The 23,041-nt window shown below is 44.5% G+C and overlaps 1 protein-coding gene across 2 annotated transcripts in view; it reads right to left on the reverse strand.

The window, feature by feature from the left end:
* PPP3CA (protein phosphatase 3 catalytic subunit alpha) overlaps window positions 1-15,456 on the reverse strand; it is a 206,361-nt gene extending 190,905 nt beyond the window's left edge. Inside the window, exon 1 of one of the 2 annotated variants that reach the window (XM_087736770.1) lies at window positions 14,813-15,456. In XM_087736770.1, the coding sequence (XP_087592896.1) occupies window positions 14,813-14,870 (58 nt within the window). In that variant the 5' untranslated portion in view covers window positions 14,871-15,456. The remainder of the gene's footprint in view (window positions 1-14,812) is intronic. The other variant, XM_087736771.1, reaches the window with a different exon arrangement.
* Between the last annotated feature and the right edge of the window lie 7,585 nt (window positions 15,457-23,041).

Consider the following 23,041-nt stretch of genomic DNA (forward strand, 5'->3'; position numbering starts at 1 on the left):
ACTTGCTCAAAACTTCTAGTATGGTAGCTCTACTAACTTTTCTGAAGCAGTCAGCATACTTTTGCAACACTCAAACTCTTCCAAATGCTTGTTTGCATTCCCTGTCACCCACATCAAGAGATTCCCTTATCACAGGTTTGATTTTACTTTTACACATGCACTATTCAGGTATTTCCTAGTCAGCTTTACAGGGCAACGTGCATCTTCAGAAGGAAATAAAAAAGCATGAGAAAGCAGCAAAGAAAAAAATATGCCAGAGACTATTAGAGTTGAAAGACAACTGCCATCACCCTCAGTTTTAATCGTCATGCTACTATGGAAAAATCAGATGAACCAAGGACTAGTAAAAGATAACCACTTCCTTCCAGTAATTACAAAATGGACCTTTCTGATGGTCATGTCAGAAGCATTGGTAATAACTATGAAAGATTCATATAAAAGCTTTTTTCCATTTTTCTTACAGTTGCCCAAAGCAAAGTACAGTGTGCATACTACCTGTCTCTGTTTTCAAGGTACACCAAACTCCCGAGCTATACATGCTCAGGAGATTCTAAAACTTGTCAAGAGTCATCTGTGGAAATGTTTTGCCAGCAACGCTACCAGCTACATATGGATGTGTCAGTTAAAAAAATAAATAATTTCCCAATGCAACATATCTTGCTGCTATTTCAAAGTAAGTATTTGTACGATGGATCCTCATAATCACACAAAGCATTCTTCCTGTAGAATACCTCAGTAGCAGACATAACCTTTCATTTTTGAAGGTAAATTTCTGTATTTCATGTTTGGTCAAAAGGTCTGTGAATTGATAAACAGCATTTTAATTACCCATTTAAAAGAGTTCAGTAAAAGATGATCACAGAATGGTTGAGGTTGGAAGGGACCTCTGGAGGTCATCTGGTCCAACACCCCTGCTCAAGCAGGGCCACCTAGACCCAGCTACCCAGGGCCACATCCAGACAGCTTTTGAATGTCTCCAAGGATGGAGACCTCCACAACCTCCCTGGGCAACCTGTGCCAGTGTCTGAAAACCAGAAAATTCACTTACTGTGAGAGCTGTCAATTTGTGCCTGTTACCTCTTGTCCTGTCACTGGGCACTACTGAGAAGAGCCTGGCTCCCCCTTGTTCGTTTCCTCCCACCAGGTATTTATACACATGGATGAGATCTTCCTGAGCCTTGTCTTCTCCCAGCTCTCTCAGCCTCTCCTCATATGAAAGATGCTCCAGTCTCATAGTCATCTTTGTGGCCCTGCACTGGACTCGTTCCAGTATGTCCATGTCTTTCTCATACTGGGGAGCCCAGAACTGGACCCAGAACTCCAGGTATGGCCTCACCAGTGCTGAGGAGAAGGGAAGGATCACCTCCCTCGGCCTGCTGGCAACACTCCTAATGCAGCCCAGGAGGCTGTTGGCAAATTCTCTAAGATGACCTATAAAAACCTCTGTCTCCTTCAACTCCCATAAATTGGGGGGGGGGGGGGGGGGGGGCACGTGTGTAGGGGGAAAAAAAAAAAAAAAAGTCTAACACATTCAGAAGCCATAGCAACTGGATTATAACCAAAAAGATATCTGCAGAGTAACTTTGTGACTGGCAGTACTTCTAAGATTAGCCTAGGTTATACAAACAATATCTTACAGTGAAGTATTGTCTGTGACAATAGGATAAAAGATGTGAGGTTAATACTGTACAAAAAATTCACACGCATTTAAGACTTCCGTTAATGACAGTGATATCCCTCATCTTCTATGTGGTAAACAGACAGTATTTACATGTGAGGTAGGTGTCACCCGAGACTCAGAGCTCCAGGGAAGCAGCAGTACCTTGTTAAAAAGGATAAGAGTGTGCTACTTCCTAATGTGCAAGTTCTTTATATGTATAAATTAACTTGTATTTACATTTAGATTTCACACAGAAACTGTGAGATATGGAGTGCCTGCAGAGTCCAGCAAAGAGCCACTAAGATTTAAGGGACTGAGGCATCTCTCCTAAGAAGAAAAGCTGAGAGAGCTGGGGCTGGACCAAATGACCTCCAGAGGTCCCTTCCAGCCTCAACCATTCTGTGCTTCTGTGAAGCTGTCAGAGCTCACACTTTTTAGTTGTGAGTGATTGAGAAAGGGACTTTGACACAGCATTCATAAACGTTAAGGATACACTATTTCTCCTGTGGAGTGGCAAGCAGAAGGTTAAGAAAAAGTAAGATAAAGAAAAAAAACCCCATACCTGCTAAGGTAGTCAAAAGCCCAGAAGCTAAACTAATCTCTCAAATGAAATGAATGCAGGTTCATCCCCTTTTGTAGCACAAATATGTTTTTTTGAGTTCACTCTTCCTTTCCTCCCTCTATCAAACATAACCTCATCTCAGTGTGCTCAAAAGATAGCATCTTAAAGTCACTTTCCTCTCCTTATTACTGGTAACGTAAGGACAAACAGCTTAAAAGTTGTTACAGTTAACAGAAACTATAAGCGCTTTATCTCAGGGAACTTTTCTGAAAAAAAGATGCAGAAAGATCATTCACTGATAATCTAAACCAAACTTAGGGTTACACACACAGAGTATATGAGTAACTAAAAATTTCACCAACTGCCTTTGCCAGTTCTCTGCTTGTTGATGGAGCCAAGCTCCCTTGTGGCTACCGCACGGCTTCCCACCCTGCTGCAGAGTCACCCCTAAGATACTCATCTCAGCCAAGAGAGCCCATTAGGCAAAGCACTCCTGAAACAACTCTCTGCTTTTGATTTCTAAACTAGATAGGATTCCCCAAGTAACACTTTGCTGCACTGAAAATACATACCCTTGCCCACTGTGCTCTCCATTTCTTCTTCCCAAACTCCACAGCTGTACGCCCAGTTATACCTTGTTATGCCATTAGGCTTCCCTCTAGTACCCACAGACACCACCACTTGTGTGACACAGGACAGCAGGTCTCTCAGGGAAGACAATAATGCTCCTACACAGATCTGGTATGTACATCTTTAGTACTACCAGCGTGATTTTAATATTAAGACTTAGTCTAATACACCAGAAAAGTAAGTTAAACGGATTTTATTTACGGCAACCCAAAATGTGTTCATTAGTGAAGAAAACTCATTTGTAAGGGGACACAGAAAAAAAAATTATACATGAGAAAGGCTCCCACTTGTTTTTCCAATGATAAAAAACAACCATACATGGAAAACATTTTAGACTACACTTCTGAAGACACAGCAACAGAACAGCAAACTATTTCTTGGGAAACCAGCCACCTACAAACAGACACGTCCCTTTTCACTTGCTAAATGACGGCATTGCAAAGTAGAAGTACACGTTGCTCAGTGTTAAAGTAAGAGCTAACGCTGTCCTGTCCTAAGCTGCGCAAGATCAGATATAACAAAGCAGTTTAAACCAAAGCGAAATCATGCACTGAAAAGGAAGGCCAAAATTCTAAGTCCTAGGATGACGACTTGACTCACAGTTTACTCAAGTTAATGAAAAGACTCCAACTCCCGCAGATTTCAGCGGGTTATGAAACAGGTCCTGCAGAGGGAAATGTTCCAAGTCATGAACAGCAACGCCGTATTTTGATACCTAATTGCCACCACTGTCTATGAAGAAATCCCTGGTGTAAAATAGAGAACAAATACAATAATCTCGCTTTCTCATTTTAAAAATGGCATGAAAGGAACAATAAAAGAAAGTTATTGAAGAGAACTAGATTGTTCCCAGCTGTTATCATAAAATACTACAGCTGTTCGTGTCATTGCAGCTAATGACCAGTTGCACTTTTTCAAAGATTGTAACACAGTATGACCATTGTAATCTACATCAAACCGAAACTTGGCAAGTGTCATGGAAAAAAGACTAAAAAATTATTTAAATTGTTTGATTTTTTTTTTTTTTAATTTCTGTTCATGGGTTGTTTTTTGTCTTTGGGGGATAGGAAGGGATTTTGTATGAATGGTTCTGCATTCAAATTGTCAATTATGTTAAGCTGCATTAAAAATGATGGTAAATAAAAGGTATTAAATTACTAAAACCGTCTTTTCCAGTAATAAAAGCAGAATTCAGCCAAGAAATCCCAAATTTCTTGTTGAAAAGAGGTGTGCTGAGTAAAACTATCTCAAGTCCAAAGTGGATGATGAAACATCTTTTCTCTGGAGCCAACAACAGGGCGGGCTTCCCCATCTAGCAGCTTTTAATTGTTTTATTAACTGTACTATATATGATCCAAATCAGATTTTTCATAAGGATTCAAATACACAAATACAAAAAAAAAAGTTAAAGTAGAAAAACACACCACATATATAGATGCAAAAAGAATCTTCAGATACAACTTTCTCTGTTGGAGCATTACTCCTTGACAGATGGAGAAAAAGCTAGCCTGTATTCCCACAGAAAATCCCCACAGAACCTGGAACATACTATTTCAAGTAATTTCATGTCATTTCTAGAGAAAATACGAGAGTATATGTTCTTCTCTAGCCATGCGCCTTCCCCTCCAAAATGACCCATATACCACTATAGCCCAGAAAGATGTCACAAGCTCCTGCACTGCTTTATTTTTTTTTCCTAGTTACCAGAGAAATCACTAATTTATTAAGAAAACTACCATTCATTTTACCAGTTTCTCCACTTCAGGACAGAAAAACACTTCCAGAGGAATTCCAAACACTTCAGAAAGACTAAGCATACACCCATCTTCATAGGAACTGGGACTCGATAACAAGTAACAAATACAGCCGCAGCAAAAGAACAATAAAAAGGAAGTATCCCTATCCAAAAAAAGGGAGAAATAATTGTTAAACATGTACTTATAACCAAACACAGCAATGGAAAACATGTTAGAAGCTGAGCCTATTTTTCTCACTTTGGGCCGTCTATCTGGACTGCAAAGGATTTCTTTCCAAATGATGGTTTCTTCAAAACATGTACAACTCAGGAACTTTGCTTTATCCGGCCACACAATTACTGAGTTGTCACTATCAGCAAGTAAAAAAAAAAAAAAAAAACCAACCAAAAAACCTTAAATTAAAAATTAAAATCTAATCACACACTAAATTAGGCCAAAAACCTGTAGTTTGGATTCTATTCATTAAGCCTATTGAGCAATGCCCGGAGTGAGTGTTAAAGACTGTCTGCAGCATCACATCTGCGTAACCCATTATTAACACATGTTATTTTCACCATTCCAATCAGAAGGTCAAAGTGCACTTCCCTTCTTGTGGCAACACTGTGCAGGCTTGATATTTTTGTATAATTAGCAAGTATCAGAGCCAACATTATAGCAGAATTTGCTCCATAGCAGGTTAGTTACACTTTTTTTTGCTCCATTCCATCAGTCCTACATTGTGCAACAGCCAGGACAACTCAAGGAAAGTATTTTGGCCAACATGAATCTGATGCAATAAAATGCCTAAGCTGCATGCCTCTAAAAGGTGGGATGGAGAAAAAGAATATAGTGTAGAATACTGGCATCATTATACTGATACCAGTCTCCATCAGTACATGTTTAATCCCAGCACTTCTCAGTTTTGAAAGCCCTGTAATGCCTCAGACTTCAGTTATTTTATTAAGCTATATATGCCTATCTGAAAGACAGAAGAATAGCTATTACTATTGGAGGATTTAAAGCAACCATATTTTTGCATAGTTTTGCCTTTCTTTACCACAAAGATTTTGTACAATCTCTATGCAGACAAGGTTCTGCACCTTTTACACTTAGAGTGTAAGGTGGGGGTTTTAAAGTTCACTCATCTGTGGTGAACAAGCAAGTATTACCAGCTTCACCAAATCTTCCCTTCCGTTGCTAACTAACTTGTGTCTGGTTGCAAAGACACCAAAGCACGAGTGCTTATACCACCTCTCTTCTCAAGTTAACCAAAACACACCACCGTCTGTGCTAGCCCTCAGAGCTTTGTGCAAACTACGCGAGTTAAAACTAACAGTCACGCTGTGAGTTTTCAACGTTACTGCTAAGCAACCTGTAAGCAGCAGCTGAACTGCAAGATAGAGACATCCTTCTGCGACAAGTGGGGTAGAGCTCGAGCAGCGTGCTGGTAGTGGAGCTATTCACTGAAAAGAAAGCTACGGAGTCAGCAGCTGGCTGCAGAATTACAACAGAAGTCTGAGGAAGAGGCAGAATGTACTTCCCCTATTCTCATGTGCTTCCCCAGGCACCTACAGATGCCTATAGATGCACCAAAGGAAAGACTCACCGTTCACTGAACCTCTTGCATTAGGTACACGCACCCAAATCACAGCTACCAGGCAGCACTTAGGGTGCTCGACATATTTAGCAATAAGTATGAGAGCAATAAGGAGAGAAAAGTTTGCAGAAATGCAAGAAAGGAATAGACAGAAAAAGAAAGGGCATATTGAAACACAAGAGGGAGAAAGTATTAAAAAAAAAAAACTTGCTGAAAACAAAAGGAAGCTGCAACAGAAGTTCAGTACAGCACAGCTTTATTTCTAAGTAGAAAGAGGTTTAAGTGGCAGATAATCCTCAAACTAACAGTTTTCAAAAACTTCATGAAATACACCCTAAAAGAAAAGATTGCCATCTACGCCTTAAGCACATGCAACCCCCAGACACCCAGGAATTAACTTCTAACTAAAACCATTTTTGACCTCTCGTACCTTTCCACTCTTCTCCTTCCCCTCTCCAGCTCCAAACAAAACGGTTTTAGTTGGAGATTGTGTTGGCATCATAATTCAGTCTTAAATAAGACAGTTACATTCTCCTCATACAGCAGTGTTGCCATATCAACGTTAACATGCCTAACCTCGCTTGTAAAAATAGATATCATAGTCAGTTTAAAACGCACGTAAATGACTGTCAAGGAGGTACTATGGAGGTGTTATTTCAACAGTAGCAGCTTTCTGGTGGAGGAGTAAGTAGGGTAGGAATAAGTAGTTCAGATTTTATCTTGAAAAGTAAAATTTACCATCATAGCACTTATTGTCTCCCTGTTTCTCCACATACGACCTTCCAACTCTTCCTCCGTTCAACAGTTAAAGAAAACCAACAAGAACCTACCTGGGGTACAACCTCCAGCAGTAATACACCTGAATGTACAATCTGAGTGGCAGATCGCTCAATGAGCCACCTGCTTACGTGAACCAGGCTGCACATACGCTGTAATATTTTTCAGAACTGAGATGATAGTTTCCACCATTATTGATTGAGTAGCCATAAAATGATCTTTACTGGGGGAAAGTCAAGGCAAATGACTGATTATCAGAGCAGGAAATTATTTAAGCGTTCAACTGAAGAAACATTATGCAATAGTAACTTGCATTTGACTCGTGAAACCACATACAAAAGAATATAAGAAGGCACCTTTTCATGAAGATGATTTGAAGTGGCTTTTACTTCAGAAACTTGCGGCTTCTTTTATGGCACGTTTGAGAAAAGCGTTAAGCAGTATCTTTGTATCTTAAAATACTCTTAAGGAAATACTTTTCTCCACATTCTTTAAAGCTATAAAGAGGGAACTATCCCCCACAACAGAATGCTTCAACATTACTGGAAGCCTTGGACTAATTAATATTCATATTGAAATGGAGCACCAAATTTAAATTATAGCCCTGCTTTTGTACTTCTTTAAGTAGGAGCCACTCAGTAAAATAGAAGAAACTAAAAAAAAAAAAACAAACAACCAAACAAAAACCACCACAGAAGCTGAGTTTGGAGTATCCAAGATACGGGTACATATTTATTGGCATTACCCAAAATGACTTTTGACAGAAAATCTCTTTAGAAATACCAGGCGGGAAGGAATGTGAAAGTTCTGGATGTCATGGAAGTACAAAAAAATAATTTAAAATATCAAGTTATGTAATCAAAAGTAAATATATTTTGCATTCAATCTTCCTGTCACGACCTGCGCAGAAAAGCAAGCATAACCATGCAACATCTATCATCTCTAAGTGGGATGCATGCAATGGAAGTAGATACCATTCAATTTGGGAATGGATAGCAGAGAGGAAACAACTGTTCTCTACAACATCCCCCTATGGAAAATGACCTCAACTGGCTCATATTTTCCAATTAAGTTAAATGCTGATAACATCCAGCATGAACTCCTCTTTCAAGTTTCTCACCACCACCAGTGGTATCAAAAGCACCAGCTCTCTTGCTAGGTTCAGGCAAAAAGAGCAGGTAACAGAAGACAGCTTTAGCCAATGTGGAATTCAGAAGCGTACAACGGTTTTTTAACACACAAATAAGGCAATTTAGTCCCTCACCTTATATCAGTCCTGAGACTCAGCGTGCTCAGCAAGCCACTTTCATAACACAGAGCATGAGAAAAACCTCCCACCTATGCAGTGCAGCAATACCTACATCAGAAAGGCACCCTTCAGCGTGACCGTGTTTTCTTCCCTATGCCTATAGAGCAAAAGACTTGTTTCGCTAAAGGCCTTATTTACAAAATGATCTTAATGACTAAAAGGCTCAGTGAGTTCACAAATCAAAATAAATCACCAGCTTTATTACACAAGCGTAACTGCCAAGCGCTGTACTTTGGTTTTGTTTCAGTTTCTCATTACTACATGCGCAATCCTTTACAAGTGTTATACACCCGTCACACATATATACAGGGTTGTGCAGTGTAAGAAACACACAGACTGCAATACCCAAACAGCATCCGGCTGATGGAGTCCACTGGCCTGACAAGTACTAACTTAGTTTTGACCACAAGATAAGAAGAAAGTGGTTACATACAAGAGAATAACAAGCCAAACTCATTTTCTTTCCTAAGTAACCATCAAGCCTATGCAAGCACATTCAGTTGTTTTCTGCTCTCAGATGCATCTCATACGGCTTGCTTCGTGAAAGTGGCAGGGGATCTGTGACTACAGAGTTACCAAAGCTGAGGTGGAGGAACACCCATCCCTTCAAATGAAGGCGAAAGTGGATGGAGGAGAGCAGATAATCCCCAGCTGTACCAGTGCCACCTTTCAGGCATAGCTGAAGGTGGATTCTCTAGTTAATAACATTCCTTAAACCCAGATGCAGCCTTCCCCAGAGCAAGCGAGTACATTCCTAAGTATTACAAGGATAAATTAATTAAAAGAAAAACAGAGTCAGCTTTCCTATGCCAATAGGAACAGCTACAAAGCAACTCCTTCCTTTCTTTCATGAGGATCAGGCAGATACTGAATCTTCAGCACCCTTAGAAGACAGGCACATAACCATTTAATCTACTGTCAGTAGACAGCTATAACTATCCAAGTAACGCTGGTCCTTGTCACACATTCCCTAACACTCAAAGTTACACCAAAATATATACCAAATTCACCAACGCTACAGACATCCAGGTCATCACACAATTACTCGAAAACCACAGAAGGGCAGCCCAGCAGTTGCAGTATACATCTGTGCTGGAAAAATTGCATTTGATTCACAGAGAAACAGAGGCAGGCTTCTGCAATACACCGATGCTGGATTCCAGCCGGGAGCACAAGCCTTTGGCAAGTACACACAAGTCTCCCTGGACTAATGGAAACTCTAAACTTCATTGTTAATTCCCATTATTGAAAGGTAAAATTGCTGTCACGTATCTGAAATTAACAGTGATGGCTAACATATTGATCATGAGCTGGCATTCATATTATATTACCAACAACTGACAGCCTGAACATTAGAAGCCCATTAACGACGACATGGTTTGAAATCCACAGACAGCAGAGACTGGTGTCCAGTTTTTTTTGGGTGTTGTCCGTTGTTAATATAACTGTATACACCTCCACATGCAATGCACAAGAGGAAAGGAGATTGCCAACAGCAAGGTTCATGGGCCGTGGTAGCAGCCCATCTAAAGAGCTGTGGTGGAAGAATTTCATTAAAACCCCACTTTCCTTCAAAGAAGAAAAAAAAAAGGGGGGGGGGCACCGCCCCCAACAAACCACTCAAAAGCACATAACCATCTGCCTTGCCCAGAAGAATCAAAACAATCATTGTACCTAGCTAACAGCAAGATTTCCAAGAAATACTGCCTCTACTTCTTTGTATGACTACTCCAGTTCACTCTCTAAGTTTTTATTTAGGATTACTCTGCTTTAGAGCAGTATTTCTAGAAGGCAGTAATGCAACACTGAATATTTTGAGGAGGTCAAGTAACACGATACCCAGCTTTTCCCTCCAGATCAGTGGGGTTCAAATCTTGCTAATGTCAGTAGTGACCAAAAGCTGTTGACATCAGACAGCTGTTCTGTGACCCATGAGGAATGAGCTAGTATCCTCAGTCCAGTTTTTCCTGGACAGGTATTCCTACCTTCACAAGAACAACCAAGCCCACACTCTGGCTGGCAAGTCTCAAGAGTTAAAAGCAGTGTGGATAAGGAGTAGCTTTCTCAGTCCTGAAGGAGAACAAGCACTTACAGAAAGTTCTGTCCATGTGAAGGCTGAATCAGACCTCTAACAAAAAAGCAAGGAATTTCAATTTGTAAATACATCAAGTCAGCATTTGCTGCAACAGTATGTTGTCCTGAGCCTTGATCCTACAAACCTCTGAATATACAGGTTATCTTATTTGCAGTCAACAGACCATTCAAAGCATTGCTCCTCTACAGGATCACAAAATCCAGAGAGTAAAAGTGAATTGTCTAATTTGCATCATAACATACGTACCATCTTCAGGAGAGCAAAAGAGTAAATCAAAAAAAGTACTTCTCAAACTGTAACTGCATCCTCTGGATTCACATACAGGATCTTCTTTCCCTTTAACTCAACAGAACACGATTTTCTCAACTTTACCAAGAGTTAATTTGCTTCTGAAAACTTAACATTACACAGAGACTTTAATTTCTTCTTTACACTGCTCATTGCACGACAGCGTCAGATCCAAAAATTTCACTCTAACCACCAAATGTAATTGTGCATAAGCTGCATAACAGAGGTGGGAGAAGACCAGGACCTTATAAGCATTAGGGGCTCCTGAGCCTTTTTCCCCTTCTCCCAAAAGCGTGTTTTATTTTTGCCTCAAATCAGTTTAAGCACAGTTCAGACAATTCAATAAGCAAAGCAAAATGAGTGTGAGATGACGTCCTCACCCATGGAAATACCCTACTTCTCAGTATATTTGAGAATTTGAAGCATGAGAAGATAGAAAAAAAAGCCCACAGCAACCTCCCAAAGAGGCAGCTCTCAGCCACAAGCGACCTGCATGAAGCTGCTGGAACCGCAACCTCCCAAACCCACCCCGCCGCTACGTAGAGCCAGGATTTTCACCAGCCAGCCCAGAACTGTTGTTAGAAGGAGACATCTCCTGTCACACACCAGCAAATCAAACAGGTTTAAAAAAAAAATGCCAACCAAACACAATAAAAACAAGCAAAAAAACCCCCAGACATGCAAACAGAAGAGAGAGTTTAATCCAGAGCCTACATCCATATGCTAAAAACATTTCCTTTCCAAGTAAGGTTTTATATGATATTCTAACTTAAAAAAATAAAAAGTTGTTTTCACAGGTTATATTTCACCAACATCAGAATATCTGTTTTCCCTCTCTAAAATACCGAGGCTTTCCAACTACTTGCACAGGTGCTTGCAAGGTGCCTTTTTATTTTTTTAATTAGTCTTTATTCATTTAACATTGCAAGCCTATTTCAGTTGTTCATCTCAAGAAGGTACAAATCATATCCTATAGGAAAGAAACAACAAAGTAATCTTTTCCTATCTCTATTATTATTACCACAAATTGTTTTCCTACTCAATTTCCTTACAGTCTATATGAAGGGATTGTGAAGTGCCTATGATACAGCAAAGAATAATCCTATTAAGAATCAGTTTACTGTGTACTACTCTCTTCAGATGTTATTTTAAGACCTTAAAAGGATTTCAATATTTAATAAAGGATTGAACCAGTTAAACAAATCTTTATGTCTCCAGTGAAACGCTGACATTATGAGACAACAGTTACCAGGTGAGATGGACACCTAAGCAGCATGTATGTTTTGTTCTGTTTGTTCAATACTTTAACTCAGTTTAACAAAGTTGATTTCTGTTTTAGTTGCATTATAAAAATATCTAACTACACATACTGCTAAGTTTTCTTAGAAATGGTGCTTTCAGATGTCTGAGACATTACATGTATGAAAAATGCAAAGAGCAATTACTGACAAAACACATTAAGATGCTCTGAAACCACTGAGGGTTTTGCAAATATAGAGATAATTCCTATTCACGATGAACACTGACTTAAGCCAATGGAAGTTCTGACACAGCAAAGACCAGAACGTTTGGTCATGTGTCAGGACCAAGGCAGATTTAAAAAAAAAAAAAAAAAAAAAAAAAAAGTTACACACCCCATAATAATGAAGAAATCTTCCCGAAAGGATGGTCATATGTTGTTTCTCGTAAGATAAGCATCAACTAAACTTAGCTGTTTCAGGTTTCTAAAGCCTACTCTTAGTGTGATGTGACAGACTGACTACTTAAGCAGTAAATATTCCAGATAATAGAAGGTAAAGGTGAATTCCCAAGTCATTTTTAAAAATTCTTATCATGCTTGTAACTATGTTTCTTACAACATCTGAAGATCTACAATTTCATTCAGACAGAAAAAAAAAATTAAGAAAGAGGGGAAAAGGCATAAGCAGGTTTGAGAGGTGGCCTGTACGAACCTCATGAAGTTCAACAAGGCCAAGTGCAAGGTCTTGCACCTCGGTCGGGGCAATCCCAAGCACAAATACAGGCTGGGTGGAGAATGGATTGAGAGCAACCCTGAGGAGAAGGACTTGGGGGTGTTGGTTGATGAGAAGCTCAACATGACCCAGCAATGTCCGCTTGCAGCCTAGAAAGCCAACCATATCCTGGGCTGCATCAAAAGAAGCGTGGCCAGCAGGTCGAGGGAGGCGATTCTGCCCCTCTGCTCTGCTCTGGTGAGACCCCACCTGGAGTACTGCCTCCAGCTCTGGAGTCCCCAGCAAAAGAAGGACATGGACCTGTTGGAGCGGGTGCAGAGGAGGGCCACAAAAACGATCAGAGGGCTGGAGCACCTCTCCTGTGAGGACAGGCTGAGAGAGCTGGGCTTGTTCAGCCTGGAGGACAGAAGGCTCCAGGGAGACCTTATAGCAGCCTTCCAGTACCTGAAGGGGGCCTACAAGAAAGCTGGAGAGGGACTTTTTACAAGGGTGCATAGTGACAGGACAAGGGGTAATGGCTACAAACTGGAAGAGGGTAGATTTAGATTGGATATAAGGAAGAAATCCTTCACTCTGAGGGTGGTGAGGCCCTGGCACAGGTTGCCCAGAGAAGCTGTGGCTGCCCCGTCCCTGGAAGCATTCAAGGCCAGGTTGGATGGGGCTTTGAGCAACCTGGTCCAGTGGAAGGTGTCCCTGCCCATGGCAGGGGGGCTGGAACCAGATGATCTTTAAGGTCCCTTCCAACCCAAACCATTCTATGATTCTATGAAGGTAAGTGTAAATATAAATACAAAAATATAAATAATATGCCTTTCTGAATAATATTTACACTGAGTATTTAGTTTTGGTGTACACTTACGTAAATATAAAAGTGTATATATTCCAAGGCCATTTCAATTTCCAGCCTCCTAGGTTCTGGAAGGATACATACTGCATCTAGGGCTTGTGCTTTCCACCATAACACTCTCTATGGGTATACGGGTTATAACCTAACCGGATGAAATACACTGTATCCAAGTGTATCCAGCTATGTGGCCAGTGTAGACTGGGGAAAAAAAAAACAAACCACCAACAAAACAAAAAACAAAAAACCAAACCACTAAATACACACGCACTTCATACGTACCAAGAAATGCACATGTGCAATTTAAATCAGGCACTACCCCAGTAAATAAGACCTTGGTCTGTACTGCAGGGCACAACGTGTTGTTAATCCAAACTCTAATTTGTTTACACGGCCGAGGCTCGCAGCACACGCATACCTTCGAAACCGAGCGAAAATCATGGAGCCGATACGTGTCTGTGCCGAGCACCCCCACGCACATCTGCAGGCACACGCGGGTGCACGGCCACGGTGCGCCTGCTGGATAACTTCACATCCACGCAGGCCGGGCCGTCAGTAAGAGACGGCGATGGCGAAGGAGGAGGAGGAGGAGGAGGAGGAAGCAGCAGCCTTCGCCGCCTCCCACAGCGCCCGCGCCCCGCCGCCCCCCTGCGCCCACGGCCCCGGCCCCCCGCGCCCGGCATCCCCGCCGCGGGGGCCGCGGGGGCGGCCCGGCTCTCCCCGCCGCGGGGGCGGCCCTGCGGGGAGCGGGGCGGGGGAGCCGGGCAGCGCAGCCGGTCCCCCGGCAGGGGGGTGGGTTTGGGGGGAGCGGAGCCCCGGCCGTCGGCGCGGGGAGGTTTCCAGGCACCCTGCTGCATGCGGGGAGCCCAGCGGCAGCCACAAGCGGCGGCGCAGCCTGCGGGGGGGGCTCCGCTCCGGGGGGCGCAGTCCGGAGGAGGAGGAGAAGGGGGGATGCCCGGAGGAGCAGGCGGGCCGGGGGAGGGAGCCGAGCCCTGCCCCCCTCTCCCCCAGGCGCTGGGGCGGGTGAGGAAGCTGGGGCTCCCCCTCTCTCTCACGCCAGCCCTGTGCAGCGCCTTCAGGGCGGAGAGGGGGAGGCGGCGGGGGGGAGGAAGGGGGAGAAATGCTGCAATGTAGCGCCGGGCGGGCAGGCGAGGGAAGCCGCAAACCCTCCACGGCGGCCCGGCGCAAGCCCCCGGGCCGAGCCCACCGCTTCCAGCGGCCGTGCCGCCGGCAGCCCCGCGGTACCTGCCCGGGGCGGGGAAGGGGGGGCACGGACGCGACCCCAGCCGGGGGCACGGCGGGACGACCCGGCCGAAAGGGCGGCGGGGGCGCAGCACCCACCTTTCACCACCCTGTCCGTCGTCGATAACTTGGGATCAACGGCCTTATGCTCCGACATGTCCGGCGGCCGGGGAGGCGGCGGGGCTCTCCCCCCTCGGGCAGGGCAGGCTTGGGCTGAGGCGGCGGCCGCCGCTGCGGTCAGGGCTCCGGTTCCTCCGCTGCGGCCGAAGTTGCCGCGTCCCGCCGCCGCTCGCTGGCTCGGCTCGGCTGGGCTCTGCCGCGCGGTGCCTTCCTCCTTCGTCTTCCTCCACCCCCGTCCTCCTCCTCCTCCTCCTCTTCCTCCTCCAGTTAATTATTGCTCGCTTTCAATCACGCCTCCGGGTTGTTTAGGACGGCTCGCTCTTCCCCCCCCCCGCCAAAGACCCCGGCGACAGCACCCGCGGCGGGCGGCTGTCAGGCAGCGCCGGCAGGAAAAGCCGCGAGTGGACGCGGGCAGCAGGAACAGCCAGGTTGCACACGCAGCGGCCAGCCCTGCGCTTCCTTCCTCCGCGGCGCGCCGCCGGCTGCTCCGGCTCCTCCCGCCGCCACCGGCCGCCGCCGCCGCCGCACTGGATGGGGATCCGGATCCGTCGCTTCCCCCCCGCCCCCCGCCGGGTCTCCCCCCTCACTCGCACCGACACCGGCCGCGGCCCCGCGGCGCTGCACACGCTCCACGGCGCAGCCCCCCCCCCGCCCCGCCCCGCCGCGCCGCCCGGCGCGGCCCCGCCCTCCCGGCTCCCGCTCCCCCGCGCCGCCATTGGCTGCCGCCGAGCTGCCAATCACTGTCAGGTAGCCCCGCTCCGCGCCGCCCAGGTGCGCCGCCCGCGCCCACCCGCGCCGCCCAGCGCCCCGCCGCGCTGCCCCGCGGGGCCGCGGGCTCGGCGGGCGCGGAGGCGCGGCGGGCGGAGCGGGGCAGCCCGCCTGTGGCCGCGGGGGCGGCCGCCGCTTGTCACTCAGGGTGGCTGCGGCGGCCGCACGCCGGGGAACCGCGCCCGGTGGCCGCGCCTGCGTGCCGGGCCGCCCCGCGCCGCTGCGGGGGAGCCCCGGCGCCCCCGGCCGCGCTGCCCCGGGGGGGGGGGGGGGTGCTGCCCCGAGCCCCGAGGGGGGGCGGCCTGGGGCGGTCACCGCAGGCACCCGCACCCGCCCAGCCGGGGCTGGCGTGCACGAAGGGGAAACTGCTGCACTGACATCGCCCAGCCTGGGGGCTGCTGTCTGTCCGCCGGGTAAGAGGCTCCCCGTCACGGGCGAAAGAAAAAACCTGTCCGCCTCCCCCGCTGCGTGTCCCCTTGCCCGGCGCACCGGGCTCGCGAAGGGCAGCTTGCCGAAGGGCGGGCGCAGGTTGCGGCCCTCGGCCTTGCTGCTGGGGCCCGTCCAGCCCCACCGTCTCCTCAAACTCTCCAGCAAGGACAAGCGCCATGGCCAGACGTGGGGTGTGAAGGGTTCCTTGTCCCCGGCTGGAAGACGACAACTCTTACTTCGTGTTTCTCTGGGGACTGGAAAGTAATTTACATCTGTGACGGTGTCCCCCATCGTTCCAGACAACATAAATATTGTTTAGGGCTTGTTTATACATGTAGTTCTTCAGGAGGAGCTATTCCTGACTAATTTCATGACTAATTTCCAGAATAAGGCTGAGCTGTTCCGGTTTAGTTTAACACCGTGAGTTTAATTAAAGAGGAAAACAGGGCACACCTATTCTGGAAGAGGGATGTTTACAGAGTTGTTGTTGAATAACTTCTGTGTAGATGAGCCAAAAATCAACAGACACCTAACCCGGCCTCCCGTTTCCCTCCAGGGTGATGTACAAGTTGCTTGCTTAGCAGATACGATTGCTCGAGAAAGCCACAAAGAAAATAAGATGGCAGTTATGACACATCTTCTCTGCTTTGATTGGCCTGACATTTTTAGGGGACGTTTTGTTGGCGGTCCTTGTGGTATTTTCACTGAGCATGGGAAGACACTGTATGCGACTGACATTCAGTACAACAGCATGAGTTCTCAGCTTGTTCCGACAACCGCGGGGAGCTCCATGTGGTGTGACCATCCTTTTGTCCCACGAGCACGAACTAGCTGGGTAACAAAATTTCCCATCTGAGATTCCTATCGCGATGGTAATACAAGGATACGAAACAGAGCTAGTGCTCAAGCGAGGGTATTTTATATATGCCCAAACAAATCCTGAAGCCCATGACAAGTAGGCAGAAGGCTCCCCATATGTTAGGCATACTTCATGAAGCACCAAGTGCACAGAAGAATCTGGACAGAAAAAACCCTACATCTTCATCCCCACTGCCGGGAAGCGCTGCTTAGCGGCACTCGGTGCCTGGACATGGAAGGAGAAGCAGCATGTTAGGAATGCAGTACGGCCAGTAAATTCAGGTATTGCCTACACCTTGTGGGCCACAACTTCACGAGACGCGGAGGACCAGTTTGGATCCGTTCTTCTGTGACTGCAGGCTGTTTGCATGAGTCATCTGGATTCTTCTTGATAGGCTGCAATAACAGAGACTCCGGGTCTCTCCGGCTTACACTTGCTCCCCCATTAGTCGCAGGACAGGACTTCAGCTCTGATTTTGTAACAAGAAAGTATGATTACTGTTGCTGCTATATAAGGACATTCAGTGTCACAACTCCAGCGTGTTTCTATTAATTCCGAAAGCTATCTTGGACTTCTTTTCAACAGGTTTCCTTTGCTTCTAAGTTTTCAATTATAATATGCCATCCAGGCTAGGTAAAGTTCTTTGATTTTATCTTGTGGAGGGTCTTGATTATGCATCTGTTGAATGCACTTGGTTTTCCTTTCCAAGGTAGAATCCACATTTTAGGTAATTTCTTCTTTAGGAGTTTTCAGATAAGCTTTCATAAGACAAAGGTGAGTACCGCTGCCAAATACCACGTATCATGCCACTTCTGCAAGGTATGATACCGCCAAGATTCAGATCACAGGTATAAGACCGCATAACTACCCTGTCATGGTGTGGTGTATCCTTAACCCCATGACTTGTTTCAGGAGCATTTGCAAAATCCTTATCCTCGCTATGAGGGAGGGAAAGAAAGAGAGAGAAGTCACCGACCACCTTCTTTGTTCTCTCGTAATGGTAACAGACTAGAAAAATCCTGTATTTCAGATCTATGTTAGTAGTAAAGGCTGTATAACTATTCCGTATTACTTAAATCTGTCCTTTTCCCCCATCTACACAGGTGGTCCTTCAGCTTTTTCTCACAAAGACCTCCTTTACCATAGAGGGATTTCTTTTTCATGGGATTTGAGTCCTATTGGATTAGAGGAGAACATGACGATCACACCTTTGAATGGAAAGAACACAGTCCGTGGATTCTGGGAAAATTCTAACACACTTGACCTCTTGCATCACCAAGCCCTAGTAGCATCGTTAGTCATTTCATCCCCTAGTAGAATAGAAGCCCAGCATGATACATTGGAAGCTCTGATCTTCTGAAGAGCAGTCACTTCTGATCACAGATTTTGGAGACAAGGTCTGTGAGAGCTGGGGGAGAGAGAATTTTTTCAAGTCCAAAATAAGTCAGTCCCCACCTCTTTGCCTCAGATGAGCGATTCCTTTCCATTTTAGCTGAGACATGACAATTCTTTTAAGCACACAGCAGCTCCAGAAAGCAGCAGCATCCAGCTGAAGTGGAAGAAGGAATAAATGCCCATATAATGAGAAGGCAGTAATTTTAAGCCAGAGTTTCATAAAGACGTACAGACTAATGGATTCCAAACTTTGTCGGAGGTCCCATGAAAAATTAGCAATCAAGTTGCCTGGACTTTATTTCAGCAGCAAGATGAAGATTATCTTCTAGAAATGTAACCATATGTTTGCACACTGACTCAACCAATTAAGATGCTGTTTTAAAGCATTGATTGTAAGAGATAGCATTTAAAATTTTAATCATTATTATTAGAGAAAAACTGTTCTAACTACAGGGAGTCTGTCCTTCACACATTAGCTTTTAGCCCCTGGAAGTTCTGGCTTCACATGTAATAAATGTAAGTTTGACAGTATCTTGGAAGTAAAGGGGAGTTAGAGAGTGCTCTTGAGTATTATGATGGCTGCCTGGAAAATATGTGCAATGAGGGTAGTCTGGATATTGGTGCTGCCTTAACTGATTATTTTCCTGATTTTTCTTTTAAGACAGATTTGTAATTGTTTCAGTTTACTTCCCTTCAACCTAAAAATTAATGGGGATTCTTCACATCTGTGTATCTAAGTCCATTGCCTAGGCCATAATCTCTATAACATAGTTGTCTGCAAGATTAAAACCACCACATACTAGTCTATGTTGACAGTGCGTCTTGAGGAGATGCTCCGTAGTGGAATCAATGTTCTGTTACAGCCCAGCGCTGACTACAAGCACCTAAAACTTCCAAAAGAACACCACTTGTCTGCATCCGACCAAAATAAATTTGATAGCAAGTGCTGTATACTAGCTTTGGGCAGCCAGTACTCCACGTGCCATTTGGTTCCATCATATCCAAGAGAGGAAATTCACCCCAGCATAGAGAGCCTACACAAAGGACCACGTACCAATTTAGATCACCATCAAGGAGCACCATCTGAGGATTTTCTTGACAAATGGCTTCCCACGCTTACTCTACCTCAGTACAGAAGAGGGAGCTAGATAAAGGGCCTGTAGCAGGTAGCAATTCTTTATATCATCCAAATGCTTTCTGGCTATGCTTGCAAAGGGATGGAAAGTTCAGATGGCAAAACATAGCCACATAATCCATCTCCTTTCCCCATGTGTGGTCTTCAAGCACCCACTGCAGGCACTTACCCTGTTGCATCATCAGCCTCTCTGGAGCTCTGCGTGTTTTCCCCTTGCATACATCTGGTAGGCTTTTGGCTCAGCTATTTATACAGGTTCTGGATTTGGTCCCGAAGCTTTTAGAAGAATTTATACACACTGTTAATGATACTGTGCCTGGTTTAGAAAGCAAAGCAAAATAGATAATTCTACAGAGTCATGGAATGGATGATATCAAAATGAATTGTATTGGAATAAAATGCAAGCAATGGTATCTGGAATACTGGAGAGGGAAAGCAGGTTAGCTCCAAATTCCAAGATGCTGAATCAACATGGAAAACAGTAACAAATGGTGCCATGAGCAATGATACAGAGCTTGACTGACATTTGAAAAGTCAACAGATAGTAAAAGAAAAGAACACAAGTGAAAGAAAATAACCTTGAACCCTGGCAATAGTTATACCCCCTGCCAAAACTGGCCTGCTTACAACAGGTTTCAATACAAAAGAAGCATAACTACGGTCATCTAAGGCTGTGAATGGATATTTGCATTCAGATTAAGCCGCTGGTGCAAAACTGATCCACAAGTCATGCCTGTAATCCCTAGCAGCATGCAGACTCAAGATAAATCATGCAGGGGACTTCCACATCTGCCCCCTTTCCAATACTGCCGAGAAGCCAGGTAATGCAAGTTTCCTACACTGCAGTTTCAGATTTCTTAAGGGGCCTGTGCTTTTACCAGACTACCCTAGTAAGCCCAAAGGTGAAGACCAGGTTAGAATTAAGTCTGGAGACAAGTACTGAAGCCAGCATAAGAATAAATCAAGACACCAGAGATGCAAAGAGTCATACCAAACTGAAGAGCATAGTCAGAAAGTCATAGAGCCAGAAGTTTGAAAACCAAGAAGTCCCTATTATAAGATAAGTCAGAGCTGGAACAAGGTGAGGTATAGGAGTGTAACACAAAGGAGACAGGAACCAGGGATCAAGACTAAGCAAACAAGAATGAAAAGCAAGAGAGTCAGAAGCAAAACTACAGCCAAATGGCACTGCAGACTGCCAAGAGCAACTGGTGGAGTTGCCTGACACATCTGCTATTAGAGGAAATTAGCCAAGCCTTAGCTCCTGCACAGCTGGGCCACAGTCCCAGTTGCCCTATTGCATCCAGCTGCAGGGCCAGTAGCCCAGGCAGAGCCCAACAGTGTGGATAAATGTGCATTGGTTAAAAACTCGACCTCAGGAGTAGCTTGTCCCTATAAATTTACTGGTGCAAGCAGCAGATTAAACTCAACTTATGTATCCAGTAGAGCACTGCACTGATTTGCCTAAATGTGTTTAAAATTATAGCTTTAATTAAGCACTGCAAGTTTGTGCAGTGGAAATGCCTTAGTGTAGAAGAAATAGGCGTATCTGAAGGCAGGCAACAGTGCCAAGGCTCCCAGAAGTGGAAAGACATCCCCTCATCTCCCCCTGCTGGTGTGCACATCCCCAAGCCTCTGCAGAGTGACGAGGAGCATCTACCTCGCCTGCTTCGCCTATGCCAGTACTTCGTGAAACTGCAAGAAAGGTCCCTTGGGAGCAGCTTCCAGCATCGAACTGTTCTCAAGATGCTGGCAACAGCTTAAAACCACAGTCCTGCTATCAAGAATTAGTCATTTGCTCCCAGAGAGTTCATCCTGCAGGCTTTGGTTCTTAATTAGACATTGCTTTTAATGGGAGACTACAGAATACAGATTTCGCAATGGGCCTTAAGATGTTATCCCAGTGAATATTAAAATCTTCCAGAAAATGTAAATTAAGAAAGGAATGGAAGGAAAGCTCACTCCTTTTTTAAGATGTTCTTGCAGTAGCAAATGTCATGACAGGCTGATGCCTGTTTAGAGAGAAAGGAACAATATTTGAAGGAAATGAGAACAGCAAAATAACAAGACACATGTTCATTTTGTATTATAAGTATCTAATATATAGCTAATTTAACTCTGGTGTGGTATTAAAAACTACTAGTGGCAGGAGCAGCTGAAGAGGTCCTGAAGTAACACGTGATACTCAGTATGTTTAATACCCAGGATGCTTTTCTGCCCCCTTTTTCAGAAGCAATGCCATTCTCAGAGACACAAGAACAAAGAGGAATGTGTATAACATTTACTTCCAAGAGTAGAACCTTATTTGTTTTCATAAAGATGCCATAATTTATTATTTATTTGTGATGCCTTTATGGCCAGAAAACAGTATAGATTAAAACCCTGCTACTTTAAAGGTAACATGCATGGAACACATCCTGCAGTAAATGATTTATTCAAGTGCCATAAGTGCCAACTGAGGGCTCAGTGGTAACAAACAGACCATAACTGGTGTTAGGGGTGAGATAATTAATCACGGTAAGTTAATACCCAAGGAACAAACACTGAAAACTTTAATTTAATTGCCAAAAACTCTCAGAATATAAAATGTCTTGTGATGTATTATTTAAAGAAGCATAGTGAATATTAACGATTCTGTGGTTCTATGATTCTATATGAAAAGGAGCAATGGACCAGAATGTGTTTTCCATACTGACCTCCTGTGCTATGTCTTTTCCTAGGAGCTTTGGAATGGAAAAAAAGGACAGAACTACCTGATCTCTGAATGTGTGTCTGTAAAATTCCCAAATATTTACAAAACCAAACACTGAAACCTGGAGATTACCATACAGTTTAAGGAGGTCTAATGAATACGATTGCTATACTGAATTAAATGTAACTAACTTATTCAAGTTGGCTTAGTGGTAGCATTACAAAATATAAAAAACTTCAATTAATTTTCAGTCAGACTGGCCATAATTTATACATTGGGAATCCGGATTCTCACTTACTTAAGCCAAGGCTTTAAACTGCTGTAAGATGCAGAGCTGCTTTATAATGGTTAGAAGTTACACTTACACTCACTTAAAATCCATTTTATATTCCCGGGGTGATGAAGAGCAGCCCTAATGTAAGGCAGAACCAGGTTTCTAATTGACTACAAACATTCTCAACCAAGGATGCAAATTCAGGGCTGGTGTCTTAACCAGCTGCTGCAAAGGGACTCCTTTACTGTAGCAGTGCCCTTCTACTCCCACAAGGCTTTCCCACAAGGCAGCTTGCAAGATTAGGTGTTATTATCCTTAAAAAAACAACTGAAGTATCAACAGCCAAAGTCCTCCCTTCTCCCCCATGCACCTATGTCATTCAAAAACATCAGCCTCAGACATGCCACAGAACATCCTTTCAATCATATTTTAATCAAATTGCTTTTCAGCTTCTCAAGTTTTATGTAAGAAGCACATGAGTTGCTTTAATCTTTCCTCCTCCTCCCTCACTCCTCAAAAGAAAGTTTCAGTGCTTTGTGCTTACTCAAAGAATGGCATTCAGCACAGCAACAGACACATAAATCTTCTGAATTGCTAAAAAAGTGCTACCCAGAGGCTGGTATGGCTCTAGATGATGACAATCAAGTGCACAGGAC

This window comes from Nipponia nippon, unplaced genomic scaffold (assembly GCF_047370975.1).
Source record: "Nipponia nippon isolate SJK-2023a ecotype South Korea unplaced genomic scaffold, ASM4737097v1 scaffold_6, whole genome shotgun sequence".
In the NCBI taxonomy this organism is placed as follows: domain Eukaryota; kingdom Metazoa; phylum Chordata; class Aves; order Pelecaniformes; family Threskiornithidae; genus Nipponia; species Nipponia nippon.